This window comes from Chrysemys picta, chromosome 9 (genome assembly GCF_011386835.1).
Source record: "Chrysemys picta bellii isolate R12L10 chromosome 9, ASM1138683v2, whole genome shotgun sequence".
Lineage (NCBI taxonomy): Eukaryota > Metazoa > Chordata > Testudines > Emydidae > Chrysemys > Chrysemys picta.
The window spans coordinates 49,858,582-49,882,929 of record NC_088799.1 but is presented as its reverse complement, the minus strand read 5'-3'; the positions used below and the strand labels follow the sequence as shown (position 1 = coordinate 49,882,929).

At 47.7% G+C, this 24,348-nt stretch overlaps 2 protein-coding genes across 4 annotated transcripts in view; one reads left to right on the top strand and one right to left on the bottom strand.

Moving 5' to 3' along the window:
- The first annotated feature begins 530 nt into the window (after window positions 1-530).
- Window positions 531-23,467, top strand: TMEM41A (transmembrane protein 41A). 2 transcript variants are annotated; one of them, XM_065556181.1, is made up of 6 exons: window positions 531-793; window positions 1,213-1,326; window positions 10,780-10,933; window positions 12,469-12,630; window positions 15,129-15,267; window positions 16,160-21,048. In XM_065556181.1, exons 2-6 carry the CDS (start codon window positions 1,271-1,273, stop codon window positions 16,381-16,383), a joined length of 735 nt encoding a protein of 244 aa, XP_065412253.1. In that variant the 5' UTR covers window positions 531-793; window positions 1,213-1,270; the 3' UTR covers window positions 16,384-21,048. The 2 variants fall into 2 exon arrangements, with proteins under 2 accessions (XP_065412253.1, XP_065412252.1); XM_065556180.1 differs by lacking the exon at window positions 1,213-1,326 and adding an exon at window positions 22,903-23,467 and having other exon boundaries at window positions 535-793; window positions 16,160-22,196.
- MAP3K13 (mitogen-activated protein kinase kinase kinase 13) overlaps window positions 3,411-24,348 on the bottom strand; it is a 156,544-nt gene continuing 135,606 nt past the window's right edge. For both annotated transcript variants that reach the window (XM_065556179.1, XM_065556178.1), the window contains one exon: window positions 3,411-3,729. In XM_065556179.1, coding sequence (XP_065412251.1) covers window positions 3,723-3,729 — 7 coding nt within the window. In that variant the 3' untranslated portion in view covers window positions 3,411-3,722. The remainder of the gene's footprint in view (window positions 3,730-24,348) is intronic.

Here is a 24,348-nt window from a genome sequence, read left to right as displayed (position 1 = left end):
TGCAGGGAAGCAGATGTGAGATATCTTGATTTTAATAACGCTTTTGACACAGCCCCAGATGACATTCTCTTAAACAAACTGGGGAAAAGGGTAGAGATGAATTTACTAAAAGGTGGGTGCACGTCACGATGGGTTGAAAGGCTGTGCCCAGACTAGTTACCAGGAGTTCATTGTCAAACTGGGAGGCCATATCTCGCGCGGTCCCACAGGGGTCAGCCGCTATTCAACACTGTCGTTAATAACCTGCCTAAGGGAGGTGCGACAGCGAGCTGGGAGGCAGGCCCGGAATTCAGTGACCGCGCCAACCAGACACGGGTCTGAACTCGGCAAGGCGGAAGTCAATGAGGCCCAGTGCAGAGCCCCCCGGGAGCTGCTGCCGAACAGGCTCGGGGGCACCAGGGGCACAAAACTCACGATGAGCCGAGACAGAGAACCTACGAGACCCCGCCCCGCTGGCTCGGAACTCCCGCTGATACCCGGGGCGGGGCGGGGCCTCAGGCCGCACGGGAGCCAATCGCTCTCATGCGGGCGGGCGAGGCCTCAGCAGGGCGCACATGTTAGGAGCAGCAGCCGGTCTGTGTCACGTGGTTACACTCACGTGGCTCCGTAGGCTGAGCCGCCGGTCGGTCACATGATCGGCCGCCCACCGCGGACTGCCGGTACCTGCGTTCCGCGGCTCCCGCGCCGGGATGCGGCCGCTCTGCGGTTTCCTGGTGCTGCTCGGGGCCGCTTCTTGCGGCCTCTACCTGCTGTCGGCGCGGCTGCACCCGGGGGGCCCGCTCGGGGCCAGCAGGTGGGTGACGGCCCGGTCCAGCTCGGTTCCGGTCCTGTCCCCTCTGGCCCGGGAAAGCGGCTCCTCCCTCTTGTGGGAGCCGCCCACATTTCACCCCCGTGCCAGGCCTGGGGTGCGTCTGACGGCGCAGCTTTCGCTGTGAGCCCGGGACCCCTGGGTCACCAGAGCTGGGCACGAGCGTCTGTGGGCTGCTGAGGGGGGCTGGCTCCCCAGGCCCGTGGTGCTGCCAGTGCCCATGGTGTGGAGCACAGGGCCGAGCCTGTAGGCGGGGTGCTGAAGTTCTGGGGTCCGGGAACATGTTGGCCAACGGGCCGGGCCATCTAGGGCTTTACTGTACCTGCAGCCCACCGTCCTAGCATCCTGGAGCAGCTTTCGAGAAAAGCCTTTGACCCTCCCTTCGTCCATCTGTCACCCCGCAGCCAGACTTTGCAGGGCGGCGGTGCTGTGGGAAATGTGCTTTGCTGAAGGAATGCTGTGATGCCCTGGGGTGTCCTGGAGAAAAGCCCAGAGGAGAATGACTGTTGTGATCTAATGTATGTGCACATCTTGCAATGGGGAATTGCAGCTCTCAGGTGCATGCACTCTTTCCCTGTGTGAAAAGATTTTAAATGATTCCAGAGTCAGGAGGGTTTTCTCTATCTGATTTTGACTGAGCGTGATGTTCAGGATGAATGGGTGAAATATTGGATATTTGTTGGCCTGTAAATATAGGGTGGCAGCCTAAAAATATATCCCCACCATGTGATGATCTTTGCAGGGTGTGAAATCCATAGAAATGTGGTGTTGCATGTTCTGAGCTATGTTTAGCCATAGCAAGTCAGTGTGAAATCCGATCTTTGAGAAGTTTTGAAACTAACAGTGTTGGTGCCGGTCATCTTTGGCTTGACATATCTTCCTAGGATCCTTCACCTATCCTGACTGCTAGGATTTGGAAGATGTTTTGTTTTTTATTCCTTTGATTTATATTGTAGCAAGAAGGGTCCCTCTCCAGAGCTGTGGGTGTCCTTGATATTTCTTTTAAACAACAAATAGCAAAAAGGCAAGTGCTCCAGCAAATTCCATTATGCACCAGCAATAGCTGACTGATGGCATGTCTGTACTACAGAGACTCTACCTGCATAGCTAGGTTGCTGTAACTATGCCAGCATAACCCCATAGCATAGATGCAACCTACACCTCCAGAAGAGGCTTTTCCGTCGGTGTAAGACTGCTACCATCATCAGGGATGTAGTATTCTTCCATTGATATAGATGTGTTTGCACTGAGGGCTGGGTTGGCATGACTATGGCATTCAAGGGTTTGATACTTTTTTCCCCACGCATGTTGCCCACTTAGCTATGTCGACCTTTTAAGTGTAGACCAGGCCTAGTCCCTTACAGCAGCACTGTATAAAGAAAATACCCTGCTTCTGAAGTAGCAGCCCTCAGGTAGTGTCCCCCTTCCCAAAAGCTCCTGTAAAAGGAGGGGCTGTGGAATGTGCTCTGAAAGGCAACACATTTGGACCATATGACACCTAGGACGAGTAAATTCCGAAGCGGAGGACCCTTATAGAGAATACCCCACTCGTGGCTCCTCTGAAACAAAGGGCCTTCTGCTTCTCTGCACTGTGGCATTATGGTTCTGGGAGAGTGATTGCTCAAGTAGGCAGGTCCAAGGCCATGTAACTCTCAGTCAAACTACCTGTTTTTTTACAGCAAGCACAAAAGCCTAAACACATGACATTCATCTCTAGTTGGGATTCCTTTCGATTTTTAGCTCTGCCTAACAAAGGTTTGGCCAGCTTTGAGCCCATTGTTGCCCCCAAACCAGGAATTGCCACCCAGAAAACCAGTAAAAGCAAGCAATAGCCCACCCCACCCACAGGTACCAGCTCTTATTGCGTCACTTAACTCTGGATTCTAACATACCATTTGCTATGTGTTACCTGAGTTTGTTCTCCAGGCCCCTGTGCTCTTTGGGGCAGAACCTCAGCTGGTGCAAATTGTCATAGCTCCACTGAGGTCAATGGAGCAAGGACAATTCAAACCAGCTGAGGATCTGACCCTGTTGAAGACCTGCTCATGCCTTGCTGCCAGGGATAAAACCAGGTGACTTGTACTGACCAGTGACTCTTCTTAGCTTAATGTTATTTTGCTAATAAGGTGCAAAGAGGTCTCTGACTGTCAAGGGTAGAAGGCTGTTGTGGAACATCGCAAGTGAAAAACATGTGTGTGCACACAGTGAAAACTCCTTTAATGATGAGCAGGGTGAATTTGATTTAAATCACTAGTCGGGAAGGCTCTATTTAATCATGGATTTCTACATAAAAGTGCATTCTTGTTGGTTGTTATAACGTTAATACATATTCTTCACAACTCAGAGATAGATGTAGGTTTCGTTTTTAGAAGGTACACACTATACATTTTTAAAGTGATTTATTTTGAAAACTTTTCAGATTAGTTTTACAGCTATATCAGAAAATGGATGATTGTTTGGCTCTTTCATTTACCAAAGGTAATTGAAGCAGATATTTATGAAGTCATTGGGAGGTGAACTATCTCCAGTTCAACAGGTTAATCATTAATATTTGGAGGATTTTTTTGCCATGCTGTATTAAGGAGGAGAACATCACCAGACAGACATTTAAATTGTTTTATTTAACTAGAACAGCAAAGTTATGTATTCTGGATTTTTTTCTTCAGCAGCAAACACATAATATTTTAACAAAACAAGCATATGAAATTTTGAATTTAGTTAAACATTCAAGTTTTTTAAAATCAGGTTTATTTTTGTTAAAATTGTTTTTAACTAAGATAGTTAAATGAAATATTTAAAAAACAAAACAAAAAAACAAAAATTAAAGACTATGTCAGCCAGGTCAACGTGAGAAACGTAAAATATTGGCTTCTGTAGCTAACTCAGTCGTCTTCATCTTCATTTTCCTGTTTGTTCATAATCTGGAAAAGAAAAACAATCTTTCCTGCTTTTTCAGGTCCCAAACAAATTTCTCAATTTGGAATGAATTAGTCCAAAGGAAGAAAATATTCTTTCTACACCAGCAGAAGAAGCTACTGCTGTTAAAAGTGAGATTATCACTTCATCAGTCTCTGAATCCAAGTGCTTAAGTGACTTCCACCAGTTCACTGGTGTGACTTTCTTTAAAACATCATCAGCAAACATGTATTTCTTGAATGGTTCTTAGTCCCAAACTGGGTCTCTTTTATTGCCTGCTGCCATTATAGGTTTTCCCTTCTAGTGAGAGAATGGAATGGTAGATCTCAAATCTAGGGTTACCATTCGTCCGGATTCTGCCGGATTTGTCCGGCTTTTTTGAGTTAAAAATAGCGTCCGGGTGAAATTTGTAAATGTCCGGATTTCCCCCCCATGCAGTGTGTGCGCGGCTTACAGGGCAGCCGGCTGGATCCTGCCACTCGCACGGGACTCCGGCAGCCAGAGCCCTTCCTCCACTTCCCCCTCCTCTCCCCTGCAACTTGAGACCACTCCCCTCTTCTCTCTCCCTCCCTCCCCCCCTCCCTGCATTCGCAGATCGCAGGCCGGCTGTTCGCCTCGGGCCTCCGGCAGTCTGGAGCTCCGACCCTGCTCCCCCTCCCCCTGCTGCCGAGCAGGTGGGGGAGTGTCTCAGAAAGGGGCAGTTAAAGGACAAGGAGCAGGGAGGCTTAGGTAGGGGGTGGGGTTCTGGAGGGCAGTTAGGAGCAGGAGGGGGCAGTCAGGGGACAGGGAGCAGAGGGGTTTAGATGGGTCAGGAGTTCTGGGGGGGGGCTGTCAGGGGGTGGGGGTGTGGATAAGGGTTGGGGCAGTCAGGGGACAGGTGGGGGTAGGGTCCTAGGGGGCCAGTTAGGATGGAGGGAAGGTCTCAGGAGGGGGCAGTCAGGGGACGAGGAGCAGGGAGGCTTAGGTAGGGGGTGGAGTCCTGGGGGGCAGTTAGGGGCAGGGGTCCCAGGAGGGGGCAGTCAGGGGACAAGGAGTGGGGGGGAGGGTTGGGGGTTCTGAAGGGGCGGGAAGTGGGAGGGAGTAGAAGGGGAAGGGGCCGGGCCAGGGCAGGACGGGGGTGGGGCTAGGGCGGGGCTCCTCCCGTCCTCTTTTTTGATTGTTGAAATATGGTAACCCTATCAAATCAATGAAGGCTACACTCAGAAAGACCTCAAGACTTCTGGAATATGCTGTTCAACCAGTTTCACTTTTGTTTCTACTGCCGGTCCCTCCCTTCTCACATTTATCTCCAGACTTCTTCTCTTTGTCCAGATCTATTCCACCCCCAACAATCTTCTATTCATTGAACTTTTTGAAACTTTGTACTTTTAGAAAGCGGTAAGGGATTGACTCTGTGTACACAAATCTGCAGAGGGACAATAGGGTTGAGGTCTGTTATTTCTCACCTCTATTATTTGATTTTATTTAAAAGCATTTTTGCTGTTAAAAAGCATGTTATCTCTGGAGACACAAATCCACAGTTTGGGAACTGCAAAATTAAGCATCTCTGATGGTATCTTCTAGACTGAGCACTGAGTTCCATTGGGTAGATAGAAAGATTAACCTAAATAATCTATACAGAAGCTCCTGGAACCCCATAAGATTGGGTCCCTAATCCATGAACTATTGGAATTCATTTACAAAACTATTCTTAAACATTACATGAATATATTGTCTCATACTATAGAATTAGAATTTATAATCCCTGTTCCATGATGAGATACATTATAGCTCAAAGATATCTTCATTAAAACCTCTTTAGATCGGATTTTTTTGAGAATGTTTTTTGAGGGGGGGGGAAAAACCTTTTGGTGTGTGTTTTTTTTTTTTTTTTTTTTTTTTTTTTTTTTTTTAAATCCATCCTGATGATGAGATATGTGTAGAGATGTGGACTCCCCTCTGGAACTGGAATGCCAGTGTGTGGCCCCTCGCACAGACTGACATCTTCCAGACTGCTATCTGGCTCTGTAGAAAGGATATGGTATTCTTTAAATGAACTGTGTAAGCCAGTAGAGGGCTGGACGTTCTTTTAATTTTTCAGAGAGAAGAGGGGCAAACAGATGCCTAGAGGTAAGACAAAAGGCGGGAGGCTTGAATGTGTCCCCTTGATTTTTCTCTCTGAGTGAATTAACACATTGGCTCTGAGACGGGATTCAGGCCATGCTATCTAAGAATGGGTGTCTGTCTGTTAAGCTCATTTTATCTTTCTCTGTAACAGTTTCCCCAAGATGGAACAAATCCTGATAACCACATAGGTTTTGTATGGTTGACAATAATTTGTTTCCTATATGCACTTTGTTGATGACAGTGATAGTAGATGCACTATCTCTTTAACTACGTTGAAGTTTATGGGTGTTTCAGACAACAATGGACAAGTGTCACCTGCTGGTCTTCCCCAGCCAGGTCGGATGCTAGTCCAAAGAGTAGATTGTGGAACACAGTGATACCAACAGCCCTTGGACTGGAATGAGTGTGGCTGTCTTAACATTGTAGACCAAGTTGGATGAGTAAGCATCTCAGAGGGGTGATTAAGAAAAAGCAGAAAGTTTTCCTTGCTGATCCCTCCCATCTTCCACTCCTTGTAGGCTATCTTATTGAGGTCAAAACATGTAGGGATAAAGTGAGATAGGCCAAAAGCCATGTAGAGTTGGACCTTGCAAAGGGCATTAAAACCAATAGTAAAAGGTTCTATAGCCATATAAATAAGAAGAAAACAAAGAAAGAAGTGGGACCGCTAAACATTGAGGACGGAGTGGAGGTTAAGGATAATTTAGGTATGGCCCAATATCTAAACAAAAACTTTGCCTCAGTCTTTAATGAGGAGCTTTGGGATAATGGTAGGATGACAAATGGGAATGAGGCTATGGAGGTAGATATTACAACATCTGAGGTAGAAGCCAAACTCGAACAGCTTAATGGGACTAAATCGGGGGACCCAGATAATCTTCATCCAAGAATATTAAAGGAACTGGCACGTGAAATTGTAAGCCCATTAGCAAGAATTTTTAATGAATCTATAAACTCGGGTTGTACTGTCTGACTGGAGAATTGCTAACGTAGTTCCTATTTTTAAGAAAGGGGAAAAAAGTGATCCAGGTAACTACAGGCCTGTTAGTTTGACATCTGTAGTATGCAAGGTCTTGGAAAAAATTTTGAAGGAGAAAGTAGTTAAGGACATTGAGGTCAATGTTAATTGGGACAAAATACAACATGGTTTTACAAAAGGTAGATCGTGCCAAACCAACCTGATCACCTCCTTTGAGAAGGTAACAGATCTTTTTAGACAAAGGAAACGCAGTGGATCTAATTTACCTTGATTTCAGTAAGGCATTTGATACGGTTCCACATGGGGATTTATTAGCTAAATTGGAAAAGATGGGGATCAATATGAAAACTGAAAGGTGGATAAGGAACTGGTTAAAGGGGAGACTACAACGGGTCATACTGAAAGGTGAATTGTCAGGCTGGAAGGAGGTTACTAGTGGAGTTCCTCAGGGATCGGTTTTGGGACCAATCTTATTTAATCTTTTTATTACTGACTTTGGCACAAAAAGTGAGAATGTGCTAATAAAGTTTGCAGATGACACGAAACTGGGAGGTATTGCCAATATGGAGAGGGACCGGGATATCCTACAGGAAGATCTGGATGACCTTGTAAACTGGTGTAATAGTAATAGGATGAAATGTAATAGTGAAAAGTGCAAGGTCATGCATTTAGGGATTAATAACAAGAACTATTGTTAAAAGCTGGGGACACATCAGTTGGAAGTAACAGAGGAGGAGAAGGACCTCGGAGTATTGGTTGATCACAGGATGACTATGAGCCACCAATGTGATATGGCTGTGAAAAAAGCTAATGCGGTCTTGGGATGCATCAGGTGAGGTATTTCCAGTAGAGATAAGGAGGTGTTAGTACTGTTATTCAAGGCACTGGTGAGACCTCATCTGGAATACTGTGTGCAGTTCTGGTCTCCCATGTTTAAGACGGATGAATTCAAACTGGAACAGGTACAGAAAAAGGCTACTAGGATGATCCAAGGAATGGAAAACCTGTCATATGAAAGGAGACTCAAAGAGCTTGGCTTGTTTAGCCTAACCAAAAGAAGGCTGAGGGGAGATAGGATTGCTCTCTATAAATATATCAGAGGGATAAATACCAGTGAGGGAGAGGAGTTATTTAAGCTCAGTATCAATGTGGACACAAAAACAAATGGATATAAACTGGCCATCAGGAAGTTTAGACTTGTAATTAGACGAAGATTTCTAACCATCAGAGGAGTGAAGTTCTGGAACAGCCTTCCAAGGGGAGCAGTGGAGGCAAAAGACATATCTAGCTTCAAGACTAAGCTTGATAAGTTTATCGAAGGGATGGTATGATGGGATCAATTAATTGCCAAAATTAGGTTCTTTGACTATTATTGATAAATATGCCCAATGGCCTGTGATGGGACTCTAGATAGGGTGGGATCTGAGTTATTACAGAGAATTCTTTCTTGGGTGTCTGGCTGGTGAGTCTTGCACACATGCTCAGGGTTTAGCTGATTGCCATATTTGGGGTCGGGAAGGAATTTTCCTCCAGGGCTGATTGGCAGAGGCCCTCGGGGTTTTTTGCCTTCCTCTGCAGCGTGGGGCACGTGTCACTTGCTGGAGGATTCTCTGCACCTTGAAGTCTTGAGCCTACAGCCCCACAAGTTGAGGACTTCAGTAGCTCAGACATAGATCAGGGTTTGTTATAGGAGTGAGTGGGTGAGATTGTGGCCTGCATTGTACAGGAGGTCAGACTAGAAGATCATAATGGTCCTGTCTGACCAGGGATTTGGAGCAATCACATTTTTGAATTGCTCCACTCCAGCTCCGGGCAAAAATCTACTGGTCCGTGCTTCAGCTCTGGGCTCTGCTCCAAAGCCCTGCTTCTGACCTTAAAGTCTGAATCTATAATGTCCAACTGAGACAATTCAGTGTTTGAACTCTACAGAAATCACTCTGCAGCCACAGAAGCAGGTGGTTCCGTCAGAATCTGCTTGGCGTGTTGGAGTTTTGTTGGTTACTGAATAACAGCTGTTTCCTATTCGTTCATTCATCAGCATAAATCATCTGATTGAGACTTAGGCCTGGTCTACATTGGGGGGGATCGATCTAAGTTATTCACCTTCAGCTACGTGAATAACGTAGCTGAAGTCGATGTACTTAGACTTACTCACTGCAGTGTCTTCACCGTGGTGAGTCAACTGCTGCCGCTCCCCCGTCGACTCTGCCTGCGCCTCTTGCGGCAGTGGAGTACAGGAGTCGACGGGAGAGCACTCGGGAGTCGATTTATCGTGTCTAGTCTAGATGCGATAAATCGATCCCCGCTGGATCGATTGCTGCCCGCTGATCCGGTGGGTAGTGTAGACATACGCTTAGTTGATACAGTGATGGAAGCAAAGAAACTTTTGCACACCCACAGCATGAGATTTCAAAATATGTTTTGAAGCAATTTGTCCAATTCAGTGTGAGATTTCTGCCACTTGAGCTTTCCATCAGTTGCCAGAGGAGAGATGTAAACCATGATGACCTGTGAGGTGGAAACCAATAAGGAAGATGCACACAGCACTTAACCAGTAGTGGAAGGTAAAAGATCGTCATACAGTACTATTCAACCAGCAGAATGGTGTGAACGATATTCTTCCTCAAGAAATGACCAGGTCCAATTAATCTCGGAGGAAGGGCCGTCAAAGTGTCTAGCCCCAACCTCAAATTGCGGGAGGCAACAGTTGATCCCTGCCATGGGTAAAATCTACAGTTGTCATACCTCCATACTCAGCCCAAACACTGGATCCAGAGTGCAGCCAGCGGTATGAGTCGGGCCAGCAGCAACCTGGGATAGTCAGTGCCATGGTGACCAAGAGATCCTGGCACTGGTACCTCCAACACCTCCTCTGTGAGGAATGTCGTCTGCTTACATGCAGCATGGTGATCTGTGCACTGGCTCCAACCCCATCTAGCGATGCCCTGGATTCTGTTTTCAATCTTGCTTCAGGGTAGGAGATGAATGCTCCAGGTGGGATGCAAACAGTACTGTTAATTTTCAGTTTGCTGAAGACCAGGTAGGGAAAGCTCTCTTGTTCGGACTGTTTCAGCTTGTTCTACGCCAGCTGGCTGGGTCCGCTAAGCAATACCAAAGGTCGGTCATGGGAATGTTTGTCAAGCCGAGTGAGTGCACTGCATAGGTAAAGCAGGAGCTTGCTCTGCAATATAGCATTGCTGTTCACATTTAGAAAAGGCCTATGTTGGTGTAAAGCCTGCTGGTCGATTTCCTAGGAATTCTAGAGTTCAAATGAGAATGTCATTGAGTCACTAGCATTGTTCCCTCTAATTTTTTATATTCATGTGCGGAATTAATTTTATGTGCACCAATATGGAGGTGTTTGTAGTGGGGGTGGGGCCAAAGGGTTCGGAGAGTGGGAGGGGGATCAGGGTTGGGGTGCAGGCTCTGGGGTGGGGCAGATGGTGGGTGCGGGGGTGAGGGCTCCAGCTGGGGGTGTGGCTCTGGGGTGGGGCCAGGGATGAGGGGTTTGGGGTGCAGGCTGCCCCGGGGATGTGGTGGGGAGAGAGGAGACTCTCTTCCCCCCCGCCCTCCCCCCCCCCAGCCCCATCTCACCACAGCAGCCCCAGGGCTGGGGCTGGGGGAGAGGCGCCTCTCCCTGCCAGCAGCCCTGCATGTCCCAACTTGCTCCCCTCCCCGCCCACCCCCTACCTCTCACTTCTCCAGGCCCCTATGGCTGCACGCCTGCATGGATCTTTATAGCCTGCTGTGTGGCCATGCAGCTTAGAGGGAACTTAGGTCACTAGACAGTTTGCCACAGAGTTCCTCTGACCTGAAGTAACTTGACCTGCCTCAGTTTCCCCATTTGTAAAATCTGGTGAAGATATTTGACCTTGGCTGTCAGTTTGTTAATGTGTGCAGAATATGTTTGAGAGGCGCTTGGCGTGTCAAGGATTTATCATTTTAGTTGGGTCTCCCTCTTCCTTCTCAGGTCACTCAAGTTCCCATCAGACTTGGAGGAGCTGCGAGAGCTTTCAGAGTTTCTACAGTACTATAAGCAAGAGCACCAGAGCTATGTGTTGCTGCTGTTCTGTGCTGCCTACCTCTACAAGCAGTCCTTCGCCATCCCTGGCTCCAGCTTTCTGGTATGCACCCGCTCAGATCTCTAGCACTCTCTGTTCTTTTTCCTTCACCAGGCTTTCCAAAGCTGGGATTTGCCATGGGGTCTTAGACCATTCACTGGGCTCTCTTGTTTATTGGGGTCACCATTTAACCCCCTGTCCTGGCCTATCACCTTGCTTCCAGGTGAACAGGACTCTTATTTGGGAGTTTGAGAAATATATTGTACACCCCTAGCCTGGGGACTAGACCTACTAGCCAGAGGTAGATACAAAACACTAGGGGGGGCGAACCATCAAGGTTTAATGACAATGCTATGGGGAGAAGCTCATCCCTGCTCCTTTCTATTCCCCCGGTTATACCTCCAAGGGGCAAAGCCTCGCACTGGAAGCTCATGCTCAGTTTAATGACCTCTTAAGTCCTATTCAGAGTCACTGCTTTCAGGCTACGGTGCCACGTGCCATGTGACTGACATTCTTTCTTTATAGATGTGACCTTACATTTGGCCATATTCAAACATATAGTTTCTGATCGTGCCCAATTTACCAAGTGATCCTGTTGGCTCTGTATGACACTCCACCCTCATTATTTACTAAACAACCAGTTTTTCCATATACAATATCTACAGTGACTCTATATTCATCTCTAAATTGTTGATAAAAATATTAATATTGAACAGCCTTGGGCTGAGGTCCAGTTTCTGTAGGATCCCACCCAATGATTATACTTGGTGATCTGTTAGTAATCCACTTACTGTGCGCCTGGTTGAGTTTGGGTAGAGCTGGTTTTCAATCAGACTGTTGTGCGGTGCTCAAGCACTTTACTGATGTACATGGTTCTGGTTCACCCTGGTTTCTGCCACTTGGAATAGCTTTAGATAAGTTCTTAATATTCCCATGCTATTACCACTCCATGTCAGCAGAGGTGGTAGTTGGCCTTGGCCTATTGTCTGATCACAAATGGGAAGGAAGGCATCCATGAGACAACCTCTGCTAAGATGCTGGCTGCACTGTGCAAATGCTTTAGGTCACCTGAGCCAGGTGCCTTTCAAGCCCTGGAATTCAGGGACCAAGGGAGGAACCGAGTGAGTCTCCTCCGTAAGGTAACTGAGCTCCCTGACTCAAGGACTGAGACTGCAGTGGTCAGTTCAGACACTGCTCTCCTGCACTGGTGTAGCTTCTAGAATGAGCCATGGGTTTTAACCGTTTGTGTTATGGTGGCACTCGGAGGCCACAACTGAGCTAGGTGGTTCCCTGCCCCAGATGTGCCTGGCATCTTGTGCGAAGGTGACAGAGCTTCTCTCTTTGGAATGACTGACACTGTCCCCAAACTCTCTGCCTTGTCTGGATGGGAGATCCTCTCTCTGGAGTTTTAATACAGAAAGTCCAGGACAGGCAGCGAAGCTGTGTCCCTGTGGGAGCAAAGGGGATGGCCGGGTCCCCATCAAGCCACCCATGTGGCCAGAGGAGAGTTGGGCTGGCTGTGATTGTGTACACATTGCTGAACGTGTTTGTCCAGTCTCTTATTCATAAGGTCTCACACCCTGCTTTTGTTCTACCAGAACATCCTCGCTGGGGCTCTGTTTGGACCATGGATGGGGCTCTTGCTGTGCTCTGCTTTGACTTCTGTGGGTGCCACCTGCTGTTACCTGCTCTCCAGGGCCTTTGGGAAACAGTTCGTAGTCTACTGGTTTCCTGATAAAGTGGCCATGCTGCAAAGAAAGGTAAAGAGATCCCTGCTGCTGGGACAAACCCCCGGGCTGACTGGAGCAGAGCTGAGCTGTGATCCTACAGCCCCTTCTTAGCCCAGGCCCTGCATTTGTGGTTCTTTAGTTCCCTGTGTCTTACCACCGTGGCCGTTATTGTCCTTCTGGCTTTGGAATCAGTCCAGTGGACCCAGAAAGTAAGCAGCATGGGCTTTTCAGAGTGAGAACTAACCACAGTAGTTATCCCTTGGATAATGGAGTAGGTACTCCTGTATGGTAGTGCCCTCTAGCGTCAGCCCAGTTTGCTTTGAAAAGGAATTGGAAGAGTGGCCCCAGGGGGTTCCGTGTTTGTGTGTCAATCTCTCTCTCTTTGCTCCTTTCAAATGTAAACGCGCCCTGGGTTCTGAGAGTTAAGCTGGGCTCTGCTTTCTCATGCATCGTCCCCAGCAGGCCAAATTGGGCCTTCAGAGATGCCTTAGCAACCTCTTTGACGGCAGGTGTAACTAGCTAGAACTTGGTAAGTAACTTTGATGCCCAGGAAGATACCAGTTCGTTCTGCCGTAATCCTGCTTGACCAGTACAGCTGACAAGAATAAAATGCAGTGGACACTTAGGAAGGGTGGGATACTCTGAGCTCTCAAGCAATAGTCTCTGAATTCTGCAAACAGAAACTTGGCATAGATTCAGTTCCGGTATTCACATTTAAAAATCAGCTCTGGCCCACGGACCACCTGACTTGGTGCCCCACCTGTCCATGCCTGCTATTCAGCCCACCTGCCATCCCCCGCTAGGACTCTCTGTGAGCATATGGGGAGGCTGCTCTTGTTTTGCAGTTTAAATTGATACAAATTCTTAAAATGATCGAAGGCATTACAAGGGCTGGAAGCAGCTTTAAGCCAACCCTCTTAGCCTTGTGTCTGTTAAATAGAGCAAAGGCTGTAGGTTTGCTGCACAGGAGCTTTAGACTGGTTTTAACTGCAGAATAATATTGTGGAGAATGCAGCTTGGAAGCTGAATGCCGGCCAGAGGGTGAGAGACCGATTTAAAAATTTTATTAAGATGATGATTAAAAAAAAAAAAGTGAACCGAGTTTGAGCATAGAAGTTTCTGGTTATCAGGGAATAACGTACAAATTATCGAGGGTGCAAAGTTTGGTTTAAGATCAGGTGGCATAAGGAATCCATAATCTGCAATATCCCCAATTGGGGGTAAAAGGTTGATGGGTCAAAGTACAGACATTGAGATATGAGGGTATGAAGTTCATAGAGTGGTTGTGTTCGGGTGTGGGGTATAATGGGTGGATATGATGATGAGGATGAATTGACTCTCATTTGTTGAGATTTAATGTTCAGGGAGTTTATGGTTCCAGTTCATATGATCCAACGGAGAAGGTCACTTGATCCCTTTCTCGTAGTGGGAGAACGATGTCACTCTGGCTCACGCCTCCTGGTACTGTCGGTGGCCGGTGATGTGCTCGATGTAGATGTCCCTGGACCATCGGATGGTGTCTGAGACCATGCGGCGCTGCTACTTTGAACTGTGCCCTGAGGGGTCTGCACAGGAATGGCAGTGCCTCCTTAGCCTGCGGCACCAAGAGTCAGCAGAGCATGGGTTAGTGGCTGGCCAAGCTGACACGTGCCTATTGTGCTAAGGGGGTTGATAGGCGGCAAGGGGCAGCAAGTATCTGGTACAGGAAGGAGGGGCTTGCTGTGGCCTTTTTTGTCCTTTTTAACCCCTCCAAAGTCTGGCCACTAAGTGCAAAGCCTCCCTTAGGCTGTATTGTGCTGTTAGAATTGATCAGTGACAATGTATAGCACTGGGAACACTCCAGACAGCTGTGTTACTAAGGGCCCAAGCCTGAAAACACTGCTGTCAGGCAGAGTGTTTCCTAGCAGGAGTGGAGTCAATCAGGTAAGTGTTGGCAGGAGCAAGCCCTGAGGGTGTGGAGAATGTCTGGCTGATCACATCCTACTGCTTTCTCCCAGTGCTGCTGCCTGGACACAGCAAAAGGTGCCCTTACACTGTTAAGGAGATGCTCAAGGGACAGGGCTGAGGTTGCATGTTCACCCTTCCCTTCCACACTGACCTGGCTGCCTTTTTAATTTTAAGGATTACCCATTATAGTGACCTTGGGAACCAGTTTTCACTAGTGGAATGGCGCTGCTGGAAAGCAGGGTAAGATGCAGGGAATGCAGCTGCCCTTTGTGTAAGTGTTTGTTTAGATCATATCTGTCCGTCAGTGATGGCCCCCTTTTCCACTGGTCTTTCACATCCCAGGTTAGCGTGTACTTTCACTGGGTGCAGCTGTTGCACAGGCAAAGCTGATCCTGGTGCATGTGGGTACCGTGGTACTAAGCTACTCTGGTTTGCTTTGATTCTAGGCTGATGTTACATTGTGGCTTATTGAAATGAAGCCCTGAACCTCTGCTAGTGTCAGACTGGGTGTCTCGGCTCTGCAGTAGTTGGCGGTAACGGGCAGTGGCATTGCTGACCTGGTTTCTCTTGTCTGATGGCAGGTGGAGGAGAACAGAAGCTGCTTATTTTTCTTCTTGTTGTTTCTGAGACTTTTCCCCATGACCCCAAACTGGTTTCTGAACCTGGCGTCTCCGATCCTGAACATCCCGGTTTCTCAGTTCTTCTTCTCCGTCCTTATCGGTAAGGAGCTGGGGCTGGGGGCGAGCAGGCTCCGTATTCAGGAAGGGATCAAACCCAACCTACTCTTTGCTGCTGTTAAAACCCAGCAAACCTGAGAACGTACCATGCTACACTTGAGGAATTCCAGCGTTAAGGGTCCCACAGCAACAGTCACTTGGCTGTTAGTTTCCTGATTCGCTACTGTCTGTGCCCTTACACTGTTACCTCTTCCCAGGGTGAAATGGCTGTTCCTGGAGAGAACTCGGCTGTCGTCGGGTGTCGCAATGCCCATTGGTTTTTAATGAGTGCTGGGAGATGGCATTGTGGCTCAACTGTCCAACCCGAGTGTTTTCTACAATCTCCCGTTTGCACAAACCCACACAATGGCCCTGCAGAAACTCACCCCTGGCCCCAGCCTCATGTGTGCTGTCCTCTCACCAGGCGCTGTACAGCATAGATGATGCAGATTGCCCACTGCACTGCTGCAGTCAGGTTGGCCACTTGGCTGTGTCAGGAGCTGGGAGTGGAGCATTCTCAGTGACAGGACCCCAGCTGTGTTAGATGAGGCTGGGCGCAGCCTGTCCAGAAAGGCTTCCCCAACATGGAGGGGCAGAGAGGGGGCATTGCTTATGTCCCTGTCGTCTTCACAATGGTTAGTCCCCTGTAGCGCTAGCAAACAAAAGTGACCCTTCCAGGGGCACTGAGCTGTATTCCACCATGTGCAGCTCTCAGCTTTGTCAGCACACTTGGCTGCAGAGAAGATGTGACCTTTGACCAGTGTGTTACACTGTACCCTGCATGCCATCTCTGAGCAGTACGGATCTGTGGGTATCTAGCCAGAGCCATCCTGAAGATGCACCAGGGCACTAGGGATGGTTGTCTAGTAACAGGCTTCTCCCTCTGACTCTTCCAGGTCTGATCCCTTATAACTTCATTTGTGTGCAGACGGGTGCCATCCTCTCGCAGATCACGTCCCTGGATGCCATTTTCTCCTGGGGCACGTTGCTTAAGCTACTGGCCATAGCCATGGTGGCATTGATACCAGGGACCCTGATTAAGCAATTCAGCCGGACACACCTGAAATTGGATGAAAAGGACCAGAGTGTTCACCTGCTCAACAGCAAAAAGAGCATGTGATGGACTGAGTGCAGCAGCTGTTCAGAATGTCTGATTGTTTAATTATGGGGACGGTGCAATCGTCAGCAACTAGATGGTGTTTTAACTTGCTGCCTGCACTGCCTCTTCTCTGCACAAGCCAGGGCAGAGGACAACTGCAGTTCTTAAATCTTTTTAAGTCTAGGAGGAGTTGTGATGGTCTCATTTTAAATGGTGCTTGTATAAATGTGAATGTCTGGGTCACGGGGGAGCTGCCAATGGGCTTCGGAAAAATCTGCGGGTCCATTTTCTGACCCTGGTGAAGTGGTGCCACATTTAGTGCCATGCTGGAGCTCCTGGCCTCCACAGAGGTTTGCCAAGTGTGTCCAGTGCCCTTGGGCTCTCTGAAGTGCTGGCAGGCACTGCTAGGTGACTGCCATTCATATGGCAGTTGGTTTAAGATGGCGGTGGTGGCAGAGTCGTGCAGGGTGAGAACTGGGCTGGCTGTAATAAATGAGCCACCTGTGTGCCCGCCTGCCCAGCGAAAGCAGCTCTGTTTGCCCTGGCACACGGGATTCAGGTCTGTTCAGACAAGGCCTCCTGCAAGGCTACAGCATGTCGCTGCCTCCTTCCTCCCCCGTCTCCGTGTGCTGTGCAGTGGGGCTTTCACTAGAGCTGAGCTAATGCTACAGGCTCGAGGGTTAACAGGCCTCCTGCCAGGGTGATTGTGCCCAGGGGTTTATTGGGGAGGATCCATTATTGTGCTGGAGCCCAGGCCAGACTTCCCCTTGCTTGGTTCACACAATTCACAAGGGTTGTGATTCCTGTTGTGCTGGATTCAGGAGAGCACAAGTACCCTTGCTGCATCCATAGCTGGCCTGCTTCTTTCCTTCTGGCACAGATTACTTCCAGGCACACCTCAGCTCCACCCTACCCAGATCCTTTCCTGTGATTGCTTGTTGCTCTGCAGCTCACTTCGGTGGCTGCATGTTTCCCACCTTAGGATTCCCCCCCCCCCCCCCCATTCCCCTCCCCATGCCGTATTCTTTAATGTCATTCTTTTAGTGCTTCCTAAGGAATGGGAATAGCTGTACTTCCCGTCCCAGGGCAGCCCATTACATCCTCATCCCCTCCAGCAGTGGCCAATAAATCCCCAGTATATCAGCAGAAGATACAAAACCTCCTGCTGCTTCCATAATGCCTCAGGCCATGTGTGCAATTCTGTGCATGGAAAGAGACTGCCTGCTTGAGAAAATGGATACACAGCTCCAGAAGTAGCCTCACTTGGTTATCCAGCCTGTCTGGCCCAGAGCCAGTGCTCCTGGGTTTATTGGAGTATAGTTTCTAAATGCAGGAAACCAGCACTAAACCTGGTCACTGCATAGCCAAGCCCTGTGCCTTTTACCTGCCTATTTTTGAACAGAGGAAACCCAGCAGCAGTATCTCCAGGGAATTGGTCTCAGCATCACTTGTGCCATCCATGTGTTTGGGGAAACAGCAAATCTTTCTGTCCGTGTCTAGCTCTTCAGGAGCTGTGTCCTGCTGACAAGGTTTCATACTGAGGAATGGACTTCTCTGTAGTGAGGCTGCATCTGTGCCTGTGGCAGATACTGCCTGGGGCGCATTGTGAATCAGCTGCTTCTTAGGCAAGAAGATTGAAGGAAACACAGCCCAGAAATGCCTGGCTGCTGGAGCCCAGCTGAGTGGTGATTTGTGTCCTTGCCTGGACTCACACAAAGTGCCTTACCACCCAGGCATCTGTTTACATGTAAATTACTGCGTCTCAAATAAATGGTGATGAAACTAGGGTGACCAGATGTCCCGATTTTATAGGGACAGTTCTGATTTTTGGGTCTTTTTCTTATATAGGGTCCTATTACCCCCCCACCCCCGTCCCGATTTTTCACACTTGCTGTCTGGTCACCCTACGTGAAACTTTACAGAGCAAGTTTGTTAAATGAAGCGAATTTTGTGCTTGCAAAGGTGTATGGCAGTGAGTGGCCCCTATACTTCCCCCTCAGAGCTAAGGGAACCCTCTCTCACCTGGGGAGGGTAGGTCAGTGTCCAAGCCCATTCCAGGAAGCCTCAGCCAAGAGGTTTAGCAAAGTGGCTGTCTGTAAGGCCCTGGCCTGAGACCAAGTTTGCTTTGCCCAGTGAGCCGGAAGTTGCTGCTAACCACTCTTCTTTGCCATTGGCTGGAAACTTGCTGGTAATGGCAACTGGTGATGAGAGATGATCAGTATGGTCAGGAAAACATCCAGAGCATAAAGTTCACTTGTGGCCTTTGCTTGGCATTCCTGCTGCACTCAGATGCCCTGCAGTGGCGGCGTATCTGTATCCTCTGGCACGGGATGTGCTATCATCCTACCTTGCAGTGTCTTTCCCAGTTTAAAATGTTTTCTGGAAGAACTAAGCATGCTGAAATTCCCTTGAGGCTAGGGCCTGTTGGATTCTGAGTTCACTGCTGTGGGGCTGGTCTCTCAAAGTCTGGGCGCTGTGGTGAGTGCAGCACTCTTTGTAAAGCCAGGGCATACAGTATAAACAGCAGGCCCCAAACATCTAGGGCCAGACCCACCAAGGCATTTAGGCACCTAACTGCCACTTTACGTGCCAAAGTCCAAAATCTAGAGCCTCAAAACTCCACTCCGCTTCCCCCGGCTAACACACACCCATCTGGATCCTTAAACAAAGTGATCCCCCACTTATCTCATAAGAATGGCCAAACTGGGTCAGACCAGTGGTCCATCTAGCCCAGCATCCTGTCTTCTGGTAGTGACCAGTGCCAGGTGCCCCAGAGGAAATGAACAGAATAGGGCAGTTATCGTGTGATCCATCCCCAGTCACCCAGTCCCAATATTGCAGCCAGAAGCTAGCGACACGCAGAGCATAGAGTTGCATCCCTGACAATCTTGGCTAATAGCCATTGATGGGCCTGTCCTCCATGACCTTATCTAATGCGTGTTTTTTTTTTTTTTTTTTTTTTTAAACCCAGTTATGCTTTTGGCCTTTATGACATCCCCTGGCAATGGGTTCCACAGCATTGTGTGAAGTACTTCCTTATGTTTGTTTTAAACCTGCTATTAATTTCATCAGATGACCTCAGGTTCTTGTGTTATACAAAGGGGTAAATAACTTTTTCTTCACACCATTTGTGATTTTTTTTTTTTTTTTTTTTTTTTTTTTTTTTTTTTTTAGGCCTCTATCCTATTTCTCCCCTCAATCATCTTTTCTAAGCTGAACAGTCCCAGTCTTTTTAATATCTCCTTGCATGGAAGCTATTCCATACCCCTAGTCATTTTTGTTGCCCTTCTCTGTACCTTTTCTAATTCTAATACATCTTTTTTGAGATAGGGCAACCAGAATGCCTGCAGTATTCAAGGTATTGATGTACCATGGATTTATATAGTGGCATGATGTTTACTGTCTTATTTTCTATCCCTTTACTAATGGTTACTAACCTTGTTTGTTAGCTTTTTTTGCTGCTGCATATTGAGCAGATGTTTTCAGAGAACCATCCTCTGACTCCAAGATCTTTCTTGAGTGATAACAGGTAATTTAGACCCCATCATTTTGGGTGTATAAAGTTGGAATTGTATTTTCCAATGTGCATTTCTTTGCATTTACCAACATTGAATTTCATCTGTTTTGATGCCCAGTCATCCAGTTTGAGATCTCATGGTAACTTTTTGAAGTTTGCTTTGGACATAACTATATTGAATAATTTTGTATCCTCTGGAAACTTTACCACCTCACTGTTTACCCTTTTTCACAGATCATTTATGAATACTGAACAGCACTAGTCTCAAAGATCCCTGCGAAACCCCACTATTTACCTCTCTCCACTGTGAAAACGGACTATTTATTCCTATCTTTTTGTTTCCTATCTTTTAACCGGTTACTGATCCATGAGAGGACTTTCCCTCTTATCCCATGACTGCTTACTTTGCTTAAAAGCCTTTGGTGAGGGACCTTGTTCAAGGCTTTCTGAAAGTCCATGTACACTATGTCTACTGGAACATCCTTGTCCAGGTGCATGTTGATACCCTCAAAGAATTCTAATAGATTGGTGCGGCATGATTTCCTTTTACAAAAGTCGTGTTGACTCTTCCGCAACATATAGCATTCATCTACGTGTCTGATAATTTTGTTCTTTACTATCGTTTCAACCAGTTTGCCTAGTATTGAAGTTAGGCCTACCGACCTGTAAGTGCCAGGATTGTCTCTGGAGCCTTTTTAAAAACATAGGCGTTACATTAGTTATCTGCCAGGCATCTGGTACAGAAACTAATTTAAGCAATAGGTTGCATACAACAGTTAATAGTTCTGCAGTTTCATACAAGTTCCCTCAGACCCTTGGGGTGAATTCCATCCAGTCCTAGTGAGTTATTACTGTTTATCACTTTCTTCCAAAACCTCCTCTACTGATACTTCAATCTGGGATAGTTTCTCAACTTTGTCACCTGAAAAGAATAACTTAGGTGTGGGAATCTCCCTCAATCCTCTGCAGTGAAGACCAATTCAAAGAATTCATTTAGCTTCTCCACAATGGCTTAATCTTCCATGAGTGCTCCTTTAACATCTTGACTGTCCAGTGGCCCCATTGGTTGTTTAGCAGGCTTCCTGCTTCTGATGTACTTAAACAAACAGCAAAAAAAATGTTTTGTCTTTTTGCTAGTTGCTCTTTAAATTCTTTTTTGGCTTGCCTTATTTATGTTTACACTTGATTTTTCCAGAGTTTATGCTCCTTTTTATTTTCCTCAGTAGGATTTGACTTCCAGTTTTTAAAAGACAACTTTTTGTCTCTGACCATCTTATATACTCTGTTTAGCAGTGGTGACATTTTTTGGTCCTCTCACTGTTATTTGGGGAATACCTTTAGTTTGAGCCTCAGTTATCATCGTTTTTAAAAGTAGCCATACAGCTTGCAGCATTTCACCTTTGTGACTGTTCCTTTTAATTTCTGTTTAACTTGGGTCTGGTCTACGCTACATGGGTTAGGTCAATGCAAGGCAGCTTACATCAACCTAGCTCTGGAAGTGTCTATGCTTAAATTTCACTCTTGCTGGCGAAACTGCTCCACTACACCGATTTTAATAACACCACTTCCCTGAGTGACGTAGAGTCAAGGTCGATGTAGTTAGGTTGACAGAGGGTCAGTGTTGAGACTGTTGCTGGCCTCCAGGTGATGTCCCACACTGACAGCTCTGGTCACCAGTGTGTACTCTGCTGCCCAGGGGCCAGGTGGACAGGAAGCTGTCCCTCCCCTTTAAAGCCTTGCAATTTCTTTAAGTTCCTTTTACTGGTTGCCTGGCTGGGTGAGCATGCCAAGCAGCTCTCCACTGTTGTGTGTAACTGCCCAGCTGATGATGCCAGCTACATGCTCCAGACATGTTCCTGCCTGGAGTACACAGGAGGTGTTGGATCTCCTGGGGCTGTGGGGAGAAGAGGCTGTGCAGGCACAGCTCCAATCCAGCCATAGAAATGTTGACCTCTGTGAGCAAATGGCTCAGGGCATGCGGGAGAAGGGCTACAAGAGGGACCAGCAGCAGTGCTGTGTGAAAGCCAGGGAGCTGCAGCGGGGGTACCAGAAGGCTAAGGAGACAAACAATCCATCTAGTGCTGAACTGCAGGGCTGCATGCAAACCTCGGGGAAGACACCACCACCACCACCACCACCCGCAAGAGCCCCATGGATACTTTGGAGTAGCCACAAGCCCTCATCATGAACAGCGAAGACGAGGGGGTGGACAAGGAAGAGGCGGAGGATTATGGGGGGACAGGTGACCAGGGGATCCAGCTGTGCAGTGAGCCAGGATCTGTGTTTGACTCCAGTGCACTCCAGCCAATCCCAACAGGTGAGCCTGATGCAGGTGAAGGAACCTCTGGTAAATGTGCAGTTTGCTTTGAAATTACAAGGGTAGAGCCCCCAAAGTAGCAGAACATATCTGTTGAATTACTCTCACTTGTGCTAGAAGAGGTAGTGGTGGTACAACCAAGAGAGGTAGAGTTGCTAATCTGCTTGTCATTCCTCTTTGGAGTTATGCAGAGGGGGCCATGTGGAGCAGTTTGTTTACATGCACTGGGATGGCCTGTGAATCCTCTCTAGAGACTCAATGACACTTTCATGGAGGTACCCTGCAATCCTCTGCCAAAGGTTTCTGGGGAGGCCTGCCTTATTTCTTCTGCTGGGGTAGGACACTTTCCCATGCTGCTCAGCAATTAATTCAGCAGGCACCATTGCAATACATGAGCTAACAGGATATGGGTCCAGGTGGCAGCAGAATGGCAGCAGTATCTGTGCTCTCTGCCTCTGTCACCCACAGGAGTGAGAGAGCAGCTACACTCACTTCTGCCTGTGGAAATTGGTGCCAGTATTGAGTTTCATTGCCCTATATAAATATACTGAGCAGGGCTGGTGCTGTGACTGATGCCATACTGTATCAATCCCAAGAAGAAGTGAGGATGCAGTACTTTTGCAGATCAAGGGGAGTGAGTTCAGTATCCTAAGGTTTTTTTTTTTATTTCTGTTACGAACACACTGACAAGCTCTGTGTGTTGTAGCTGCAGCTGCTGCTATTGTGGCCTTGAGGCTCTACCTCCATACCTGCCAAGCGCCTAAACCAGATGAGTGGGAGAAAGATGACATGTTCCAGGAGATCCTGCAAGCCTGTGCTGCAACAGAGAATGAGACCGGGGACTGGAGGATCACCCTTGCAGCCAGCATGGAGAAGGAGAGGGGGATGCACAAGGACATAGTGGGGCTTCTCAGGCCACAAAGAGAGCTGCTGCAGACTCTGGTAGACGTGCAGGTCCAAGAATCCCATGCTCACATCCCTCTGCAGCCCATGGAGAACTCAATGTTGGGACCTCCCTCCCTGTGCGCCCCCCCTCCCCGGGCAACGTTTCATGTGCCATGAGCAGTTGCTGCACTACCATTCCACCCCAGGGGACATGAAAGACCATCAGAGCTGCCCATGCACTGACTTGTGGAAGCCATGGTTGGTGTATGTGCATCTGAAATAGAAATGACTGCTCTTTCCCCTTCATAAGTTGTTTCCTTAATTTATTAAGTTCTAAATGTTGTTTGCCTGGTTCTGTAAGAATAAAATTTCACTTTTTGGAACAATTCATTTTTATTAGTTCACAATATATGCTGGCTGGGGCTGAGCAGGTCTGACACCCATCAATTTCCTGTTACTTCATTTTGTCACAACCTCTAACAACGTTCAGACATTAATAGGTACATAGAGCATTGTCAATTTCCTACACACACGCAGCAGTTACTACAAGATCTATTCTGGGCTGGAATTGAGAAAGTCCATGTAGAGCATACTCCACCAACACACACTACTCTGTCTCACTATTAAAATAGTCTTTCACAGCCTCCCTGAGCTGTACAGCTCCACTTGAGCTCTTCTTATAGCCCTTTTATCTGGCTGCTTGTGCCCAGAGTCACAATTGTGCAGAGCAGGAGGTGATTAATAGCTCTGCCCACTTGTGGTGGATTTCTGACTCACACTTGCTACTGGTCAGTTGGGAATCAATCTAGCATGGCAGGTTTCCACAGTGCAATCACCACTTGCTTCTTAACTGTCAGTGCAGATTTCATTTTGATGTCCTTGCATTGGAGGGCTGGGGCAGGTTTAGCACAGAGAGCCGGGAATGTGGCCTGGCACATCTGAAAGTTCTGTGGCTACTACTCAGCATCCCAAACCTGCATTACAAGGTGATCCCACCAGTCAGTGCTTGTTTCTTGGGCCCAGAACTAGTGCTCCAGCTGCTCCAAGAACACCAACAACCTTGAATTGTTTCTTTTTCTATCCCACAGCAATCTAGCCTTCAAGGAATCCTATTTCCCATGGCTCCTCTTGTGTCTCTGCAAATACTGCAGGATCAGGTGCCTTCCCTGTGCTCACAATGCTCATAACAGTAGTGCAGAGCTGTACAGGTTCCATGCTTCTGTCAGAGCTGACAGCCAGTGAGGAGGGATAGGTGAATTTGTGGGGA

What these genes read in the sequence shown, in the direction of transcription:
- TMEM41A (XM_065556180.1), top strand. Translation starts at nt 690, where the DNA reads ATGCGGCCGCTCTGCGGTTTCCTGGTGCTGCTCGGGGCCGCTTCTTGC. An exon ending in TCCCTGGCTCCAGCTTTCTG is followed by an intron (nt 10,934 to 12,468) that starts GTATGCACCCGC and finishes TTGTTCTACCAG; the next exon opens with AACATCCTCGCTGGGGCTCT. An exon ending in CTTCTTCTCCGTCCTTATCG is followed by an intron (nt 15,268 to 16,159) that starts GTAAGGAGCTGG and finishes TGACTCTTCCAG; the next exon opens with GTCTGATCCCTTATAACTTC.